This window comes from Zeus faber, assembly GCF_960531495.2.
Source record: "Zeus faber genome assembly, chromosome: 6".
Lineage (NCBI taxonomy): Eukaryota > Metazoa > Chordata > Actinopteri > Zeiformes > Zeidae > Zeus > Zeus faber.
The window spans coordinates 32857365-32878862 of NC_137201.1; the positions used below are offsets into that span (position 1 = coordinate 32857365).

General features: G+C 46.4%; 1 protein-coding gene across 1 annotated transcript in view; it reads left to right on the plus strand.

Moving 5' to 3' along the window:
- Positions 1 to 4259: 4259 nt before the first annotated feature.
- megf11 (multiple EGF-like-domains 11) overlaps positions 4260 to 21498 on the plus strand; it is a gene marked incomplete at its 3' end in the record, with an annotated part of 63333 nt that continues 46094 nt past the window's right edge. The window contains exons 1-4 of the mRNA XM_080003101.1: positions 4260 to 4321; positions 5824 to 5925; positions 6468 to 6568; positions 14019 to 14111. Coding sequence (XP_079859227.1) covers positions 6508 to 6568; positions 14019 to 14111 — 154 coding nt within the window. The 5' untranslated portion in view covers positions 4260 to 4321; positions 5824 to 5925; positions 6468 to 6507. The remainder of the gene's footprint in view (positions 4322 to 5823; positions 5926 to 6467; positions 6569 to 14018; positions 14112 to 21498) is intronic.

A 21498-nucleotide genomic window follows, 5' to 3' on the forward strand; every position in this document is an offset into this window, starting at 1 on the left:
AGCCTTAATAACCACCATATTGATCTGACTTGTATCTCATTGTTCTGTGTTTACGCGCTCTGCGTTGGTGATGAGCGACGAGCAGCCGGTCGCCGCAGCCCGCGCTCCGGTCCAACCCTCTGGCAAAAGCAATTTCACTTTGTCTTTTCAAAGAAAACGGATGTCAAAACATGTGGGAGGATTTGTATGGATGAAGCAACACAGGAGAGTTGTTCAGCTTTCATCCACCTCTATAACTATCTATCTATCTATCTATCTATCTATCTGTCTGTCTGTCTATCTATCTATCTATCTATCTATCTATCTATCTATCTATCTATCTATCTATCTATCTATCTATCTATCTATCTATCTATCTATCTATCTATCTATCTATCTATCTGTCTGTCTGTCTGTCTGTCTGTCTGTCTATCTATCTATCTATCTATCTATCTATCTATCTATCTATCTATCTATCTATCTATCTATCTATCTATCTATCTGTCTGTCTGTCTGTCTGTCTGTCTGTCTGTCTGTCTGTCTGTCTGTCTGTCTGTCTGTCTGTCTGTCTGTCTGTCTGTCTATCTATCTGTCTGTCTATCTGTCTGTCTGTCTGTCTATCTGTCTGTCAGAACAAAACAACAAAACATGTGGGAACTTGAACCTTGTAAATAAACAATAGATCTTTATTTTTTCTGATCATGAAAATCTGACCGTGCTGGGATTGTGCTTGTGAGATATCATTGGAAAATATATCTTCAACCTTCTTACTGAGAAAAAATGGTTAACTTTGCACAGAGAGCAGCACATTTGTCATGCTCTGAAAGAAATGAAAAAACATTTTCATACAACGTTTTTTCATTCCTTCTGAATAGAAGAAATAGAGTAGAATATTATTCTATACTATGTATTTTTTTTCCTCATCGTTTGTATGTGAACATTGCTTTGAGCAGCTCGAGACGAATCATTTTCGACCAATAATTCAAGAGAAATGTATGTGTGTATCTATACAGATGATAGATACAGGCAAATGGATTTACACAGAGATACGTGGTGAAAGAAAGCCTAATTATCTTAGCATAATTAAATTTTTCTCATTAAATCAATTTGTTATTGTTGCTATAACAAGCCTTGTGATGAGACCCCTGCTCTGCAGACGCATTTCATTAACAGGCGCTCAACGGAGCCTCTAATGATCTTACCGGCCGAGGATAAGGAGGGGCAGTTCAACGCTGTGGGGCCAATTCACGAAGAATGGACTACGGCCGCTGATAACACCATGAATTGCGCGTCACTTGTAATCGCCATCAGCCCCGTCTCAAGGTCCGACTCACGAAAAAATATTGCACTCATGATATGACAGCGCAAACACAACAATAACGTTTTGCAGCTGAGTGCAATTTACCCTTGTTTTGTGTCGCAATTATCAACGTAGTAGGCAGGACAATGGCAAAGAGAAAGAGAAAAATGGTTATCGATGGCTCCGCGGACGCGGCACGGGATGCACAGCGCTTTTATTGTTTCATTCAATTCAGGAAACGGAGGAAAATAAACACATTTAAAATAAAAACACTGTTTTTACTTGTTTTGTTTGGAAAACGATGAACGGGGAAAGCCCAAATGCGCAGTGGAGAGGGAGCGCTCTCCGTGGAGAGCGCTCCCTCTCCACTGCGCATTTGGGTACGGGTGGGGGGATTGGGGGGGGGGGGTGGCGTATCTGGATTTGAAGCAGAGGACAAATGCGCCGCAGTTACCACCAACTCTCTGTAGACACTAATAACTTCCCTCTATCTGCGTGTGGCTATTAGTACCGGGCTTTGTCAGTTGGTCTTTTTTTAATTTGCATAGACAGGTGCCGATTTTGAACCAAATGTATGGATAATATTCAATTGAATTGTATTATTTGCACAGGTTGAGCGGCCGCTCCAGCCGCGCAATCCTTTTGTGAATTCACCCGAGTTTTCCTGGCCACGAGAGCCCGGCGCCGTCACACTCCACGGGGCCTAAGTGACAGTTTTACATTAGAGGAAAACACGATGAATTATTTATTCGGCCAAGAATAAAAACAACCCAGTGTCTCTTTTTGTTGTGCTCCGGTTTACATCTCAACTGGCAACACGCAGGAACACACCAAAGGTGGCCAAACCAAAGGTTCTCCAACCTGCCCCCTGACCTTCCAGATGAATAATTAAGCCTTGTTAAAAGAATAATAAAAAACAGAGGCAGTGTTTTGGCCAGAGCTAGATTAGCAGGGCGGTAACGCTGTTGTGCAGTCCATTAATGAGCAGAAATCACTTCTGTGATGACAATCACGCTGAATTGTTGACAAGCCTCTTACGGTGTTTGGGGTGTGAGGGGAGTTCATCACGCTCGCTCCTCTTCAGTTAATGCAGGCTTTTATTCCAGTGAGGAGGTTGCTGGGTCACCCAAAACGAGGAAGGGAAGGATGGTGGAAAATAGAAAAGACACTGTGAGCTGGATGTGGCGGCTCCATGAGTATGTTTGGCCCTTTCAGCAGCAGCCTTTGTGAACTATAACCCAGCTGAGATTCTGGATCCCATAAGAAATGCATGAGTGCATGCATGTGAGAGCGGCTGAGCTGGAGAGAGTGTGTGTGTGCCTGCCTGCGTGCGTGCGTGCGTGCGTGCGTGCGTGTGTGTGTGTGTCTTCCGTATGTCATCATAAGCTCATTATTTTTCCTCCCTGACAGATCTGCAACCCATCGCCGCCTCTCTCAGTGAGCCAGCGCATGTGTTTGAGCACAGCGGCCCTTCTGTCGCCGTGCGCCTGCAGATCCCCCCAGCATCCATAAAGAAAGCCCCGGAACTACAACCCGCAACATTAGGTGAGCTTAAGGCCGAGTGCCTCCGGCTATTATCTGTCACTGCCTTTCACTTCTAGGGTTGCATAACGCTTACATTGCTCCCAGACTTCAACACGTTTTGAAAGCCTCTCGTCGCCTTAATCACTTAACCTCTCTGCTTGTTGGGGATAATTGCAACTTTATCAACTTTTGACTTTGTGTTTTGGGCTTGGGACCAAGGACCCGGCGAGGGTTTACCGTGCTGCGGAGCCCGTTACTGAAACGGTCGAAGGTGGCCGTCAAACCACAGGAGCCACAAGTGCTTCCCGGTCGATCAGACGGCGTCCCTGGTCCGCTCGGCGGGATCATTATCGGCGTGGGAGTTTAAATACGAGCGCGCCGCCACGGCGGACGGCGCCCGCGTCCCTTAATTAATCATCCTACGACGGAATCTCTGAACTGCTACTTAGGGTGAGTGAAGGCCTGATTGATTCGCCTTCACACGCCGATGAACTGCACGCTCCTCTCAAAGCAGGAGATTAGGCCGAACACGTGAATGACCGTGTTATTGGATACAGCCACTCAGAAATATTGGACACGACCCCCGAGGTGATACAACGAGGAGTACATGCATGACACCTGCAGCAGCAAGGCACCTGCCAGGCTGCCCCTGCTGTGACCAATGAGGCCGGGAGGAGCAGGAAGGAGGTGGCGCTGGGAGGTGTTTGGGAGTTTGGTCACACTCGATAAAGACACAGGTTTAAAGTGCACCGTCACGCCCCGATACGCAGATAAATCCCCTTTTCAGCGCAGTCATTTTCTCGTTCTCTCTCACACACACACACACACACACACACACACACACACACACACACACACACACACACACACACACACACACACACACACACACGCACACACACACACACACACACACACACCAGACAGCAAACCAACAGGGATTCTTTCATCTTTTCTGGTTTGGATGATAGGAAGGAATGTCATGAGTCAGGTTTGCGTGTATTAAGTGTAATGTGTGTGTTGTGATAACTCAAAAATGCACATTGATCTCTCCTGTTGCTCCATTATGTTCAGTAATTATGGCCAGAATGAGATTTGCCCACAGTATGAAATGCTGACAATGGTATTTTGGCTATTGCAGTAAAATGATCAAACATGTGAAATTCATTTTGTATCGCTTCATAAATCCCTCATCGTCGACCGCGAACTGCACGGTCAACGTGAAACATCCATCACTGTCACGTCACATTCATTACTCCCACTCTTCATCTTCTGTTCATCTAATGTAGTGACATCAGAACAGAATGACTCTATATCTATCCGTCTATCTGTCTGTCTGTCTATCTATCTATCTATCTATCTGTCCGTCTATCCATCTATCTATCTGTCAGGGTAAGCGATGGGGGTCCTTGGTGCTCCCCTGCCCCTGGCCCAGACCTTGCTTCTCATCCTGGGCTGCAGCACCACAGGCTGGAGCCTCAACCCAGACGACCCCAACGTGTGCAGCCACTGGGAGAGGTGGGTGGTTTGTCTTCAGCGCTCAAATCCTCTTTCAACCTTCATTCTGACTTTTCCTGGACTTATTGACTAACTTCAAGGTCCTTTCACAGCGGCTTTATGACAATCAGGGCCTAGAGTCCCCGCGTCCACCTTTCTCTGGATTCTCTTCTTGTACAGTACTTGCCGCGGTCCACGACAGTTGGACTTTTATTTCCCTAAAACCCGTCAAATCAAAAGGAGCCGTTCCTATTTTTCTTTTAGATAAATATTAGAGTCATCAGATTTTCTTTTTTTTTGCTGTTGTCTCCAAGTGTGGAACATCAAAGCCAGCGCGTATACACATTACAGTCATGGTGTTCATTTGGAGTCACCATGTTCCGGCGTTCGCCTGCACTCAAGTTCCAGCCCCACTAACCTTGGGTTGGAGCCGCTACATAAAGGTTTCAGACTTCACTTGAATGTTTTAACCGCTTTAAGTCTCGGGCCTGACTCCGCCTCAACCCCGCAAAACCCGGTCGGCGCTCGGTCTCACCTTAGCTGGCTCTGTAAAGCAAAACCGCCGGCCCCCTGTGCCTGTCATGTCCATGCAGGCTGACCGGCTGCAGAGATCACACCTCACATACGGTGATATTGATGGCTCAGAAGTGGGGGGAGAAACAGTTCCGAGGCAGTCGGCCCCGAGAATTGATCAGGGTGTTGTCTCATCCTAATCAATCTCCACCGCCGTGTAGCCTGAATAATTATTAGTTGTTCTGGCCAATGTCACTTATGAGAAATAAGCTGCGATAAATGCTGTCCCCAATGCAGAGGGGAGGAGAGACAGCACAAGATGTATTGTCTGTAGTATTGCCTGGCTGGACGGAGGGTACTGAGAGATACGCCTTTTGGCACTGAAACAACCCACCCACCCCCACCCCACCCCACCCGACAAGGATGTCCCCGTGACTCCGCCTTGAAATTGGAATTTTCATCATTAGCACAAAGTCCTCTGATGTCCCGCAGCGAAACAGCTCTTGGCTACAAACACCGGCGTAAATCACAGAACAGTCCCTCGATAAGTCTTTTATTTGCATTTAAAATTTGCTATGACGCTGATTTTAGCCAAATAGGTGGATGAAATATGTCCCAGGTTATGTAATCTACTTAAAGTATGAAAAAATACACTTTAGCACAACACTGCAAAAGATCTATGTCCAAAAAAACACCCAAATAAAAAAAAAACTTCGGCTGAGCACAACCTCTAACGGTGATCATTTTACAAGGTAAAGCTTATTAAACAAGAAAATAAATGTAATAGATATGATTAGAAATAGTCCACGAAACATGGTATTAGAAAGTCGTGAAAAAAAAAAAAAAGTATTTTCTGTGACATCAAATGAAATGACACATGAAATGTTTCATTAAAATCATCAAGTCATTTATGTCCGAATAATCTTCCACACCCCGGCCCGGTTCTCCAACCGTCGGTTTATCTCAAGCCCACGACTGCGTCACCATGCGGTGTTTTTATGTCTTTGTAGCTACGCTGTGACGGTGCAGGAGTCCTACGCCCATCCCTTTGACCAGATCTACTACACCAGATGCACCGATATCCTCAACTGGTTTAAATGCACCAGGCACAGGTAGAGAGCACCGCCCCGTGGAACTCCTTTCACATGCAGTAGATGTCTGTGTTTCCTCCTGTAAATGTAGCTCATGCATTTCTAACCAGCGGCACGTTGTGATGCCTCTGTAACTGTTTGAATCTGGGTTTTAATTTCGGCCTGAAGTCAGTCCAGTGGCTTCGATTCCCGCCCAGGCCGTGGTGACCCGATCAGCGGGCTTCTTGAGGTGGCAGAGCCTATTTGCAGGAGTGGTTTCATTTCACACTGAGAGGGCGTGGCCTCACTTTTTTGCCAAGTACAGATCTCGTAGGAATTTGAACTTTGTTGCTTTGTTCAGACAGAAATGGGCCTGTGGAATCCATGGAGCGCAGCAGGGTGCAGATGAAACCCCCCCGGACTCGGCATTGTGTGTTTGTGTCCTACCTGCTTTTTGAAACTTGCCAATTTCAGTGAGATATGACAGGTGGCGCAGCCTATTTGCAGCAGCTGTATGGTTGCCTGCTCTGCACAAAAGGGCCTCCTCTCAATCTGAAATCCGTCTCTGTCGCTCTGTGTTCAAGGATCAGCTACAAGACGGCGTACCGGCGGGGAGTGAGGACCATGTATCGGCGCCGCTCGCAGTGTTGCCCTGGTTACTTTGAGAGCGGAGACTTGTGTGTCCGTGAGTATCCTGGATCTCCTGATTTGCCCCTTTTATGTCTCCTCTTGCACAAGGCTAAACATCCGGGGGCCACCAGGGGTGGCTGCGCGTCCTACATCACCACGTGTTTCCCTTTATAAAGGCGATATGGGATTATTAGGGAGAAGGACACACGTGTGCATCGTCTGGTAAAGGAGTCGCAGTACATTTATTTTTTATTTATTCTTTATTAAATTGGAAAACATTTTCAATGATAATATGAGATAGATAGATAAGACAGATAGATCAAACAAAATAGATCAGTGGTTCTCAACGGGTGGGTCCCAGTCCAAAACTGGATCATGGATCCATTTCGAGCGGCCCGAAGTGGGTGTATACATCCACTTTTTCAAAAATCTATATACTGTGTTTTTTTTTCGTTTGTGTTGCGGTCGACAGAATTTCCTCAGGATGTGCGATACGTTGTTTTAAGCTTTGACTGATGGCACTGTGCATGGACGTTTGAATGTATTTATTTATGGAAATGATAAATGGATGAATGTACCTGTTACACTACATGTGCTCTGTGTGTGTGAGTGGTGTGGTGTGATGCAGCAACACCTGAATCTAACACATCACCTCATCTCATCGTATTTTATCTTACTTTATCTTATCTTATCTTGTCTTGTCTTCATCGCAGTGTCCTGTAATTTACTGGAGACATGACCTTAAAGGAGGAGGTTTTGGTCCAGATTTTTTTTTTGTATTTTTTTTTTTATAGAATAGTGATGGAATTGAGACTGAGAATGGATGATGAGTCCGGTGCGTTTCGGTGACGAGCCCCGTCGAGGAAACCAGAATTTAACGACACGCAGAAGGAGCAGAAGGCTGCAAAAGGAGACATATGGTGAACAGTATTGCACGGTGTCGCTTTAAAGCATCATTATCAGCATTGATTTCTTATTGATGTTTTATCCGCACGCATGATATCGATTTCAGATTCAGACAAACGACAACAGCGCTCGCCCAGAGCAGCTCACATTGATTTTGTTCAACATTCTCATAGCGATGCACAGTCACACGTCCGGTACTGTACTCACATACATGTGCCTGAAAAGAATGCTTAGTTTTAAACAGTGGTTGAAGTGGAAAAAAGAACATGTGCTGGTACTCCCCGTATTCACATGTGGGGGGGGGGGGGCTCGAAGCAGCTCGCAGCCGGAGCTCGCAGCTTGTGTATTCTAGTAATTAAAAGAAAAAGTCCGTCCCACTAAATAAAATCGAATATATTCTACAATATGTCCACTTGAGAGGGCAGAACAGAGCAGCTTGTGAGAAGTGTCGGTTCGCAAGAAAAAGAGGAAAACGTACAAGTGCCGGTACCGTGTAGCAGTGAGTACCGGCCCACTTTGAGCACTGTTTTCAAACTAATTTAACAAATATATTTCTGAAAATAAAAGACACACACAGGCTCTTCAGTGATCTCACCTTAATTGTATTTGCAAATATCCGTATTCGTGTGGGTACTCTGTACTCTGAGTACTCAGTACTCGTATTCTGCTTGGGCGTGTGGCAGATCCGCCTGCCACGCACCACCCAAGTGGTGCAATCAGAACACAGGGACACAGACGACGGGGTAGAGAAACACAAGTTTGTTGTGGAGAGGGGGCTTGATAGAACGAGCAGATGGACACGTGTCATGACAGGGCTCCTCTCCTGAGTGAGTGTGGGGATGGGGCTTTTACCTGTTGCTCCTTAGACCAATCAACGAGAAACAGGTGTACAGCCACTCTGATCCTGGGTCCACCAATGAACTGGATCCAGGTCAGGTGTGGCTGCTCAGACCACACTGTCCCCACGCCACAGCGCGCAACCCTACATTTTCAGCACAGCTAATGTTTTATTCTCTTTAACTACATGCTCATCTCAATTTACGTGTCAGATCTTCACCGATGTGGGTCCTGCACAGAGTGAGTGAGTTATTGGCCCAGGGGACTCCAGCCGTGGGGCGTGAACTTTAACCCCAATGAGCCGCTCCAGCCTGAGGGAACTAATCAATAATGTATCCGTCATCCATGTCAAAGTCTGTGGCAGTATTTTGTCAGTGAATAGATCTTCCCAACATGTCCCCTTGTCACTCAGGCGTGGCCTCAGACCCGACTCATGAGGTCGTTATTTTGACAAATTCATCACTTGATGTGACGATAACGACGATCACGAGGGAACAGATCCAGCGTAAAATCCCTCAACTGGAAAATAACAGATTTACTGCAAACTGAGGGAGAGATGGATGTCCACTCTACCTCTGCTCTACTCTGCTCTGCCATGCTCTACCTCCACTCTACTGTACTCTACCTCTGCTCTATCTCAATACCATTCTACATGTATTCTACCTCTACTTTGCTCTACCTCTACCTCTGCTCTACCTCTACTCTATCTCTACTCTTTTTCTACTCCATTCTACCTCTACTCTACTTCTACTTCTGCTCCGCCTCTGCTCTATACTCCTCTACTCTATTGTACTTCTACCTCTACTCTACTTCTGCTCAACTCTATCTCTACTCTACTCTCCTCTGCCTGCCTCTGCTCTATCTCTGTCTCTACCTCTACTTCTGCACTACCTCTACTCTCTCTCTACTCCATTCTACCTCTACTCTACCTCTACTTCTGCTCCGTCTCTGCTCTATGCTCCTCTACTCTATTGTACCTCTACCTCTACTCTACTTCTGCTCAACTCTATCTCTACTCTACTCTCCTCTGCATCCCTCTGCTCTATCTCTGTCTCTACCTCTACTCTCTCTCTACTCCATTCTACCTGTACTCTACTTCTACTCGACTCTATCTCTACACTACTCTGCTCTACCTCTACTTCTGCTCTACCTCTACCATAGTATACTGATGACAGAATATTCAAATGATTTTACTTGTATATGTTCTTTTCGGGCACATTGTGATCTCTTATTAATGACACAGTGAGTGTAAGGAGCTGCAGCAGAGGAGCCCAGTTCGCCTCTTCCTCTTCCTCTTCCTCTTCCTCCTCCTCTTCCTCCTCCTCTTCCTCTGTGCTGAAGTGGGGGAGGAGGATGGGAGGATGGGGTCCAAGAGGGCAGGTTCCTTTCTGCTGTCCTTGCAGAGTGTCCGCTTCCCTTTAATCCAGGCCCTCTCACTGTCAGGATTAAGAGATTTGTACTCCCTGAAAGTGTTTTGCATGCATGGACAACGGGGTCATTAAATAGTAAACCATCCCAAGCCAAGTCAGTACTTTAACCCTTTGCGGTCACAGTTATCAATACGAAAAAATCTATACAAATCTGTTAACTTCTCGCTCATAGTACGTAGAAATAAGCAGAGAAAACCCGGCAAAGGTGCAGATTCTAAACAAAAAACACATTGATGTCTTTTGTTAGGTCCGAAAGATCAACTTTCGAAGAGATTTATCGTATGGAATTCATGACACATTCTTGCTGTGTGTAAAATCTGGTGTTGCCTGAAGAAAAACACCTTTCAGTTTTGCCACAACTACTCTTCTGTTGAATTTGATTTGTGAGTTTCAAAAGATCCTTCATGGGTTTTTTCTTGTCCCTCTCGTTTTGACTCTACCTAATTGTTTCTCGAATCGAAGCCTTATATAGCTTACAGCTATAAGTCCAACGTGTCAAATGTGAATGTATTGCACATTGGCAGAAAAGACCCGCGACGACGGAGGGTTAAATGTTGTCGCTGTTTATTGAATGAACCTTTTTCTGTTCGCTGTTCGTGTACTGTGCTGATCTCCATGGAGACTGGGGTTTGAAATTGAAATACTGATCCATGTGTCAGGGGTGTAATATTTACCACTTATCCTCACAATGCCACACAGCAGCCTGAGGGGGAGGGCCAAAAATGAATCTTGCGATTTGAATGGATTGTCTGGTCAAGATTCATCACACCTCACGTGTTGACGCTTTGATTTTCCAAGGATCAGTCCGTTCTCTACCCGGAGACCAAGCGCAGCTCCTCTCTGATTGGTCCTCGGTGTTTTGACTCGAAGCTCCTAATTTGTATTTGGCCAACTCACAAGATAGGAGTATGTTTTGAAAAAGTCATTTTTTCACACCCTTTTTGTTGTACAAGATAAATACCGGCACCGTAACTTGACGTTTCCATCTACAATCGAACTTCCACGCTTGATGTCTCTCACAGAATTGGCCGGCGAGCGCTGCACTATAATTGAATCCTAATAAACCAGCGTGGATGTCATCGATTCTCAGAGTAGAACCCATTGAAGAGGGTTTGATGAAGTTTCAGGCAGCCCTACCAGCACATTTCACATTTTGGTTTTAATGATCGAGAAGATGATGAGATTTTTTTTTTTTTCTCAAGAAAGAGATTTTGCGCCTTTGATTTCTTTTTCACTTTGGCTTTGTTGCGTTTTTTTTTTTTTTTTTTTTTTTTTTTTTTTTTTTTAATGCTTCAAAGACTCACTCTTATAGTAAATCATCTCTGCACCCGTTGGAGGCATGCAGGAAAACCTTCGGAGGGAGTTTTTCTTATGCACGCCTGTGCTGTCAGCAGCTCACTCCAGATTGAATTAACCACTGGCTAGATCCCTCATTCAATCCTGTGGTGTTTATAGGGCGTTCACTCTCCACGCCGCGCTCAGAATAACACACCAAGGACGAGAGGAACACCAAACAAACAGAATATAGCGCGAGATGGATTTTCTCCGTAACTTCCGCCGAGCTCTTCTTCTGCAGAAATAAAATAATAAATAGATAAATGCGGCGGCGACTATAAAGAGCTTCTTTATCTGACATTTTAAAAGATTGTAGGGTCTCTCTGAGAAAGAATTAAAATCTATTAACACTGTACGACAATCACCAATTAGCTCCATTGTTCCCTGTCCTGATAAGACATCGACATAATGAGCTAGATTAGCCTTTTATCTAGATGAAAGACTCAATTTTCCGACAGATTCCATGGACACAAGTTAAGCGAGTGATTCATGAATTTCAATTAAAATGAAAGACCTACTTCCTTCTGTCTTACACCGTCCCCTCAGCGTGCCCGCGCACATCTCAGGAGGAGCCGGCGCCGCCATGTTCCCAAAACTTAATTTCCATCTTTCTAAAGGACGGGGCACATTTGCATTTCTCCGTGCCTGCTTATCAAAATGAGCTGATTGTAACTAAATGGAATCAACACATCGGTGGTGACATTGAATCCCCCCCCCACAGCAGAGTACCTTGCGAGCCGTCCACTCATTGATTGGAGTTAGTTGCTCCGACACCTTCGTCAGCAGAAACGTTGAAAGTCTCCGCTCTTTTCTTTCCGTCAGCTGCCTTACTGTAATTAGACAGCGTGCCATCTGCCTACTGATGCACAGAGAACTGCCCTGAATTATCTCCCGATCGCTGGTTTTCCTTTAAATTTATTTTATTCCCCCCCCCCCCCCCCATTTATTTATTTATTTTTGCTCCCGGGAGCGTTTCGGCGCTGGGCCCCGGCCGGCGGCTGTTTGGGATTCCCCCCCCTGCGAGCTTCCTCCCCTTGGCGGCCTCTAATCGAAGGCAGATTGAGTGATAATCTATAGCGGCGCGGTTAGGGCTCGCTGCCAGCGCTGCCTCCACCTCCCGCAGCTGCACCCGCTGCCCCCCCGGGCCACGCCGAAACTTCTCTGTTTCCTCCGACTTTGCAATGCGAGACATTCAGAGGTGGCTGGAGAACTCCCAAATGATGCTCGAGTGAAAGCACTGCCACTCTGAAAAGATGATATTCTCCAAATAACAACTTAAGTTAAGTAAGAAAGTATTGTAAATAGAGTCTGACGCTGAAGTATTAGCTACTTTGGGTCAAATCAGTTTTTATATATTATCTTTTTTTTTACAGATTCATTTCACAGTCACAGTCAATTTTTGACCCTTTTAGTAAAAAAAACAAAGATCAATGTCAGTAACATGGAGGAGCAGCTCCCCTCAGTAACACGGAGGAGCAGCTTCCGTCAGTAACAGTTCCGTCAGTTTCTTCTGTTTCTTTTCTGTTTCTAACACGGAGGAGCAGCTCCTGTTGGTCCGTGATAAACGCTGTAACCTGATCGAGGAAGCAGAGATGTGAGCGAACTCAGAATAGAACAAGAGACTGAGAAAAAAAGTGAACAACTTCCTTTACAAATACTAAACTGAAGTTATGTCCTGAAGTCAAAGCAAAAAGAAAAGCCACAATAAAGATAAGTTAGAAAAGGCGGCGGGTAAGGTGTTGTGACCGCGCCGTCAGGTGACGGATGTAAAAAGCATTTCGGCGTTACTTCCTGCAGGTCCCTGCTCCTTCCTCTGAGTCAAACTATTTTCCTCCGCTGGCGAGGTGACCCAGCCCGCCCTGCTATTATTAATGTTACGTGCCGGTTGGTTGTTGCGCTTTCCTTCTCTGCTCCATAAGATCTGGTGCTATGGCGTAAACTCCATGTAGGTCACTTCGTTTTGCAGCCGAACCAAACTTCCAGCTCAACTCCACGCGCCGCCATGAATACCAATGTCGACCCAATCAATCAGCTGCCGCGTGGCTCGATATGAATGATCAAGAAAGCTGCACACTTAGTAAACACCGCGGAGGACGGCCCGGCCGCATTAAAGCGTCACCATGACAAAGCGCCGGCCGATCAAACGCCGGAGATTTACGGCTCGTTGCCACGAGGAGCTGCCCGCCGATCGCTGCTCATCATTGAGGAGCAGAGCGAGTGATGGAGGCGCCGGCCCAGGACACGATCTGTTAAGGAGTCGTTTGGCTTGGCGGGGACTGGTGCCGAAGGATGTTAAATATGAGTGCTGCGGTTGTTTCAGTCCCTCAGTGGCACCAGAGAAATACTGAGCGCTCTGTTTGATCACCCCTTCTGTTTTAGCTGCTATCATTCTATAATGCACTTTATTGGTTTAATGATTCTCATGAATGTGTGTGTGTGTGTGTGTGTGTGTGTGTGTGTGTGTGTGTGTGTGTGTGTGTGTGTGTGTGTGTGTGTGTGTGTGTGTGTGTGTGTGTGTGTGTGTGTGTGTGTGTGTGTGTGTGTGTGTGTATGTGTGTGTGTGTGTGTGGGTGTATGTGTGTGAGAGAGAGAGTACATGTGTCTATGCTAGTGTGTGTATATATGTGTTTTTGCATGTATTTGTGTACCTGTGTGTGATTGTGTGCACGTATATACAAATATGTGTGTTTGTGTGTGTACTGTATGCGTGCATCCAGGTGTGTGTTAATGTATGTGTGCATATTTCTAAGTACAGTATGTGCATGTGTGTGTGTGACTGCGTGCGTCTGCAAGTGCCTGTGGTCATACATGCGTGTGTGTGTGTGTGTGTGTGTGTGTGTGTGTGTGTGTGTCTTTATGTATGCATTGGTACCTATGTTACGTACATTTGCATGTGTGTTTGTGTGTGTTTGCACGTGTTTTAAGTGAAGTTATTTCCCCTGTACTGATGAGGAGTCTGTGTGTGTGTGTGTGTGTGTGTGTGTGTGTGTGTTGCAGCTCTGTGCACGGAGGAGTGCGCACACGGCCGCTGTGTGTCCCCGGACACCTGCCAGTGCGAGCCCGGGTGGGGAGGCCTGGACTGCTCCAGTGGTGAGTCAGCTTCACCCTCTAGAGCCTCTTCAGTACTCGGTGGGTTGTCACCGTCCTCCAGCCAAGGGGCTCCCAAACCTCCCCCAAACCTCCACCCCCCCCCCCCCCCCCCCCGGCAGACCTGGCTCTGTCTGAGGACCCCCAGACCACACTTTATGCACATATGCCACGCCCCGCCTACGCCCTGAACCGAATGCTCCGGTCCGGCTCCACCAGGGGGCAGCCGATTGAAAATCTGACCCGGTCCGTAGAACGGCGAAACGCAACAATCTCAAAAAGACGTTGATGAATGTGTCATCGCTCGGCGCCACACGCCTCAGTTTGGGAACCCCTGGTTGAGCGTACGGTGATCAGCAGTGAAACGTACAGCTTTTTTTTTTTTTTCCCGATGTCGGTCCATCTCAAGGCCTCTCTCTTCTTAGCAATCTCAGCCAGCGGAAAAGGTAAGCCGTAACAAATTTGTTGTTGTTGAGTGTTTTGCCTGATGAACACAGGATGGATGGCTGCCTGTACACCCCCCCCCCCCCGCCCCACGCCGAGCTCTCTCTGTTAACGTCCTGATCATGACGAGAATGGATCTTGTGACCTGTGCTCTTTGGTGCAGACCTGGAGCCTCTCCACATCCCGGGCTTCACGTCCGCAGCCAAAAGTGGACTGGGGAATGGAATTAGACATGTCTCCTGTAATCAGTTAAATGCTGAAGGTTCACAGACGGAGGGAAGGAATCCATCGACTGCCCCGTGGTGTTTATGAGTGTAGGGGGAGGGCGAGAATTACTCACGGTGAATGTAAATCGGTTCTGTTTCCCAGGTTTGGGGGAAAAGGGGAGAATGGCCCTGATCCGTCTGCCTCTGGCTTCACAACAACCGCTTTCATTTGTCACTCAGCATTTCTACAGACAAGCCGCGTCGGTATCTGCATGGCAATTAACAAGTTTCAGAGCCGGGCGCTTAATTCCAACTGTAGGTTTGAACAGCTTTTTACTCTTACACTTATAACCTTCAGGAGGCCCACTTAGGAATGAGTAATGGCAGCTAAAGTCATATCGGTGGTGTTGTGGTATAGATCTATGCATTTTCATTAACAAGAGAGCCATTCCCTGATTGCACGCGGCGTGTAAATCAGCCCTCGCATGGTGCCGACCTATCGGAGGTGGATTCATGGGCGTAGGTGACATGATGGAGCTGTTTGTTGCTGCCCACCTCTCTAGGCGGTGGAGGGTCCGAGTCTTCCATCGGACATGGGGGGGGGCACCGGGAGGCTCCCCCGGGGGGGAACCTTGTCCCGCTCAGGGTTCGTTAGGAGTGCGGCCGGGCGCGGCTTTGTGCCTGCGGCTGCCGTGCTAATTCACCTGATTAGAGCAGACCTGATGATTGAGACAGCAGCATTATTCATAACCGTCAATTTCCATACCAGGCGCCGATCCAGGCCTTTTTCATTTAAAACGCTTTCATCTGTAGAAATGAGCAACGCGGGCCAATTTTTAAATTAAATCTGCCCCCTTTTCCTGCAAATAAATGGCACAGCATTCTTTTTTTGTCTCTCACTGTAAATCTGTACTCTCCCGGCGTCGGTGATCAGCGTAGAGGAGACGGGCTCCGTGTTGGGAGCGAGTCGGTGCAAGTGGAATCAGCCTTCACGGTAGGACGGGTTGGAGTGCAAAGCACGCCTCCACGCCTTCTCGCTGCAACACAAGCACTGGGTTGGCTTCTTTGGCTGTTTTTTTTTTTGATAAAATATACAGCTATTGTGTTGAAGTTGAGGTATTTGTACTGAAATAAAAGCCAATTTTCTGGCAGTGTGGCTGCAAGAGGGCAGGACGCGCTGGCTGCGTGATGAAGGGTGCGTGTGTGCGGCTGCCACGGGACGTCGAGAGGCCCCCACGCCGAAGTGGCGGCCGCGCTGCCAACGATCTGGAGGTGGATCAAAGGCTTGGATCTCCTTTCTGGAGCAGGACACGCCAGGACACGCAGCCCGTATGTATGTGGGTCAGGCGGTGGAAATGGTGACAACACCGAGTTTGACTGTTAGCAGCTAGAAAGGAAGAGACAATTGGGCAGAGATACAGTGCGCCGTGACAACGGTGCCGCGGGGGTGGGGGTGGTGGGGGGGGGGGGGGGGGGGGTGAAAAATCTTCTGGCGGCTTTAGCGGCCGGTGTTCACCTGCTTCTCCCGGAACAGGACCGCCCCCCCCCCCCGCCCGAGGCCGCGGCCCACTGCGGCCGCATCTGACCTCCGCGGAGCCCTCCGTCTTTTTTTGACTTATCTCAAAGACACAGGGCGCTGGTCGACCACCGAGCGGAGATGACAGGTGCAGCAGCAAACACTCAATCTGGCCGCCGCTGGCCGCCGTCGGTTGGGAACCGACGTTTTGTTCCGGATGTTGGTTTCCGCGTTCGCTGTCCCGCTCTGCATCGTGTTTGCGCACCATATTGAGACAGGGTGGATCCAACCCTTCATCGGCAGAGAAAATAACCTGTATTTTCTCTTTCTAAGGGCTACGCCATTTTTCAGCCCAGGTCTCGTTAAAGTGTCGGTTCCATGTTTTATAACTGCCTGTGGCACCGGCTCGGACGCTTTACGACTGAGGTCATCGCCGCTCTGCTGCACCTTCTCACGGTGCTTAACGGGTCGAACTCCAGCCAGTTTCACTTTTTGCTTCTCACCTGAAATTTTCCCTCAACCCAAATTGGCGAGTGGCTAATAATAGAAAGCAAAAACAAAGCAGATTCTCATCGACGCTACCAGCCAGCGTCGGTGAAGAGGAGAGGGAAAGTGGACGTAGCGGCTGCTCAGTCTAAAGTTTAGAGGAAGGAGGTATTTTCACACAGACCTGACTCACTCAGTAGACTTGCCGTCAAAATGCTGCAGTGACCATTAATTTTATCCATTTGGTGCAAAATTCACTCATTTGTTTTAAATGTATGGCAGTGACGCTGGAATTGATGTATGACAGCAGGACACTCTATAGAAAAGCATTAAATAGCTCAAATATGCATAAAACAAACACTGGAGGCGGGAGTTAAAATCAATGCCGCTTTACACGATAAATGTTGTTTTATTTTCTCATCGTATTCTCTGGCACTTCATATCTCTCCAACTTAAGTCTACTCCTCAAAAGTACCGTCCGGCAGAGGGTTTGGTTTTATTTTTCAAAACATTCCCAACAGAACTCCCTCTGGCACACGTCCCGCCTTCCACATCTTCTTCAGCAGTGTGTCTAAGCCGGATGGCATTACCCCAGCGCCGCACCAACGGGAAGCTGCTGTCAAAGTGCAAGAGACTGTGAATTATAGAACGCAGGAAATAAATGGCCAAACTGACTCAGTGTTGCCTGACAAGTCATTCCGACTGTCTCCCCCCATTAGAGCCACACATACACAGTGCGACGGGACGTGTGTGTGCGCGCGCGCGTGCGTGCGTGTGCGTGCCTGCCCATCTCTGGGCATCTCCGCTGTCGTACATGCAACCGGTTGCTTGTTTGAGGTGACGGCCCGACAGTGGCAAAGTCTTAGAGGGGTCGGATTTGATCGACCGCATTAACTTTTAAAGCAAAGTCAGAATCGATGGAGTTCCTCATTATGCGAGTGTGTTGCGATTCCTTTTGGAGACACGACATAAATATTCTGACTGTACTATTCAGAACGGCGCGAATTAACACGACTGCCCGTGACAGTCAGTGCTGGCTGCCTGGCGCGCTGTGATGCATCAAAGTGTGGTGGAGATGGTGGGAGGCTGATAGAGGCTCATCTAGTCTCACCAACATATGAGCGTGCCTGGATAGTGGATGGAGAATGTACCACCACTGACATGTTCACTATGTTGTTGACAGTATATAGTCACATATATACATGTACAGTATATACTCTATATATATATCGTGAGAATATACCTGTCCGGGCAGTTACATACCTGTCTGACTGGTTATACACCTGTCTGGCTAGTTACACACCTGTCTGGTTGGTTATATACCCTGTCTATCTGTCTCACTGGTTATACTGGTACCATAGCTGCCTAACTTTTTATCGTTACTGAAAATAAAAATGTAAATGTACCTAACTGGTATATCTAACGGGTTATACACAGAGACAACCCGTGAGACAGGTAAATAGAGGATGTATGGTCCGTATTAAGCGTCCCTCACCTGAAACCCAAAGTATTAACACTGATCAGATTAGCACCTGAACGAGTCAATTTATTGAACTCCTCGATAGTCTGTAGAAGCTAAGCCCATCAGAAGGAGTTTTATCGATTCATGTGTTGTGTATATGTGTGTGCGTGTGTGTGTGCGTCTGTGTGTGCGTGTGTGTGCGTGTGTGTATGTGTGTGTGTCTGTGTCTGTGTCTGTGTGTGTGTTGGTGTAACAAAGAGGCTTAGCCCTCCTGTTTCAGCTGAGCTTGGTATTCTACAGTGAACTTGGCTTCAAGTGCGCATTGCAGCCAATTTATTTATGTGACAGAGTTTTATTCATCCCAAGCGCCGCGTGAGGTCCCAGCAAGACTTTTTTTTTTGCTGCAAACTCCCTCAGACCTCACACTTTACGGTTGAATAGGCTGCGACTCAGCGGCCTAAAAGATAATCACATCGTCTATTCAAAAAAACACAATGAACAAAACATATGCTACTCTACATGGTGTGGTCACATGTTCACATAAATAATGTTGTTTTGAACACAACTCTGGAGTTGAACACAACTATATATATATATATATATATATATATATATATATATATATATATATATATATATATATATATATATATATATATATATATATATATATATATATATGTATACATACTATCAATAGTTTCAATCAACAATCAACTACAGTTCAAAGAACTATGATCAAAAAAGAGTGTGCTTAGTCAAAGAAGCAAAATGAAAAATCTACTCCCATTTAAAATACATTATTGCAGTATTGACTTCTTGACATTCATGTTATATCTGATTTAGTTTAAATAATAAAAATAATAAAAATAATAATAATAATAATAATAATAATAATTATAATTATAATTATAATTATAATTATAATTATAATAATTATATTTCACAAAACCCCCGCAAACATTGAAATGCAGGGCTAACTGCGCTGCCGTGCAAATAGTGATTCGGTGCACCAGTGCAATTCGTGCATATCTAAATTAGGTATTATTCATGCATTTGGTGCAAAATTCCGATAATTTCTATGCAAATGAGCCTCGTTGCAACAAACCTCAGATTCACAAACACACTAATACTTAGAGTGAGTTTATTACTGTCTGCAGAGAGCTGGTGGTAACTTAAGCACATTTACAAGGGGTGTCACACCCAGATCTTCCAGTGATCAGTAAATAATATTTTGATATTATTATTATTATTATTATTATAATTATTATTATTATTATTATTATAATTATTATTATCTCACGGCATCTGAAGGTAGTAATGCCTTGAACAGGCAGCAGTCTGTGGTTTGAATACTTTATTGCACAATAACGGTGTTACAGGCATTGACAAAAACAGTTCCGTAATTCATATTAAACTCAAAAGATATTGGAAAACATATTTCTGCACCAGCACCATTGTCTTTAAAATGAACTTTGTGGTCGAGTAAAATATATTAAATGAACTGTCATCATTTCTACATTGTAATATTATCATTCAGTGAGAACTAGAATTTCTTAAGTAAAAATGAAAACGTATACACATTTTATTCATGTAATAAATAAACTGTGTGGGAAGAGTACGTTTAAATGTCTTACAGTTACTTCACGTAAAGCTAAAAATACAAAGTACATTTTAATCAAAAAATACAGCGTGTTTGAATCCGTGCATCTCTGCATCCGGATCCGCAATCAGATGCGAAACAAGGGCAAATTGCACTCCGCCCCAAAACATGAAGCGGGTGTCTGCGCTGTTATATCACAAGCGCAATATCTTTTGTGAATGAGACGCTGAGAAGGCGCAGAGGGGGGGGGGGGGGCGCAGTTGATGCGCATTCTAAGGTTCTATTAGCGGCCGCCATCCTTTTCTGTGTGAACTGGCCCCATGGCGTCTTCAACATCTGTGGTGTCATTACTCCGATCAGAAGTAATATTGATACTCAGCAAATACCCAAGAGTGAGATCTCAGAACTCGCACTCCACCTGGAATAAAATGGTATTGGTGGCTAAGCCTTCACCTCAGTGTGGAGCGGCTTCTACATCCCTCATTGGCTCCCATGCAGATTGACTGACCAGCTCTGAAGATTTTTTTTTTTTACTATTCCATTAAGCAGGATTTATTGTTCCCTCAGAACTCACTGCTCCATTACCTTTGGGAAAATGCCAAAAGTGCCTGTGTGTGTGTGTGTGTGTGTGTGTGTGTGTGTGTGTGTGTGTGTGTGTGTGTGTGTGTGTGTAGGTGTGTGTGTGTGTGTGTGTGTGTGTGTGTGTGTGTGTGTGTGTGTGTGTGTGTGTGTGTGTGTGTGTGTAAAAACACACAAAAAAACACCAAAAATGAGGAACATATTGGGGTTTGAGGGCCAGGAAAGTGGCCGCCTTGACGGGTGAGAAACGGCACAGACGGTAAAAAACGAAACAGCGCCACCGTCGCACCTCGCTGGTCATTGTCACGCTGAGAATGCTCGTCATTAGTCTGAAAGAGAGAAAGAGAAAAGCTCTGGAAGCGTTCACTCCGTGCTGAAAGTGTGAATAGATGGTTTGATTTAATAAGGACATAAAAAAAAAAAAAAAGCCCTTATCTCCCGTCCTTAGCTGAAGGTCAGTGTGTCTAAAATAGCTGAAATGCTATACTAACAGTTTGGAGATAAGCTATCTTCTGAATACTAATGTAGAACAAGGCGGCGGCGTAGTCATTTCACAGTCTATAACTCACCTGATTTCGTGGGCCATTGCCGTGTTTATGAAGTTTGTTGCCACAGATTCAATTGATTTCAATTGATTCAATTGACTCCTTTTGGAATTCCCTGTGTGCTACGAGGGACAATGCACCTCGCTGTCTCCGTGGCGGCTGCTCCGTGGCGGCTGCTCCGTGGCGGCTGCTCCGCTGCGCGTTCTCGCTCTCAGAGCCATCGTTGCTTCCCTGCGGCGGGAGGTGGCGGGGGCGGCGCGGGAAAATCATTAAACGGCGCAGAAGTGCGGCAAATTCTGCTCCTTGGAAGGCTCTCCCCCCAGGACTCCACGTCAGCTCAGTGTGGATGCACGGGCACGCGTGGGCGTCGCACAGACTCCCGTCCGGAGTCTACGTGGACCCTTTCCCAGGGATGAAAAAACAAACAAAAAAAAAACAACAGATCGGCACCGAGGATGAGCCGCTGCGGGCCGGGCCGGGCCCACGGGTCCGGAGGCAAGCACCGCGCTTCGCACCACGCAGGCGCGTCCCTGTGTGCAGCGACAGGGC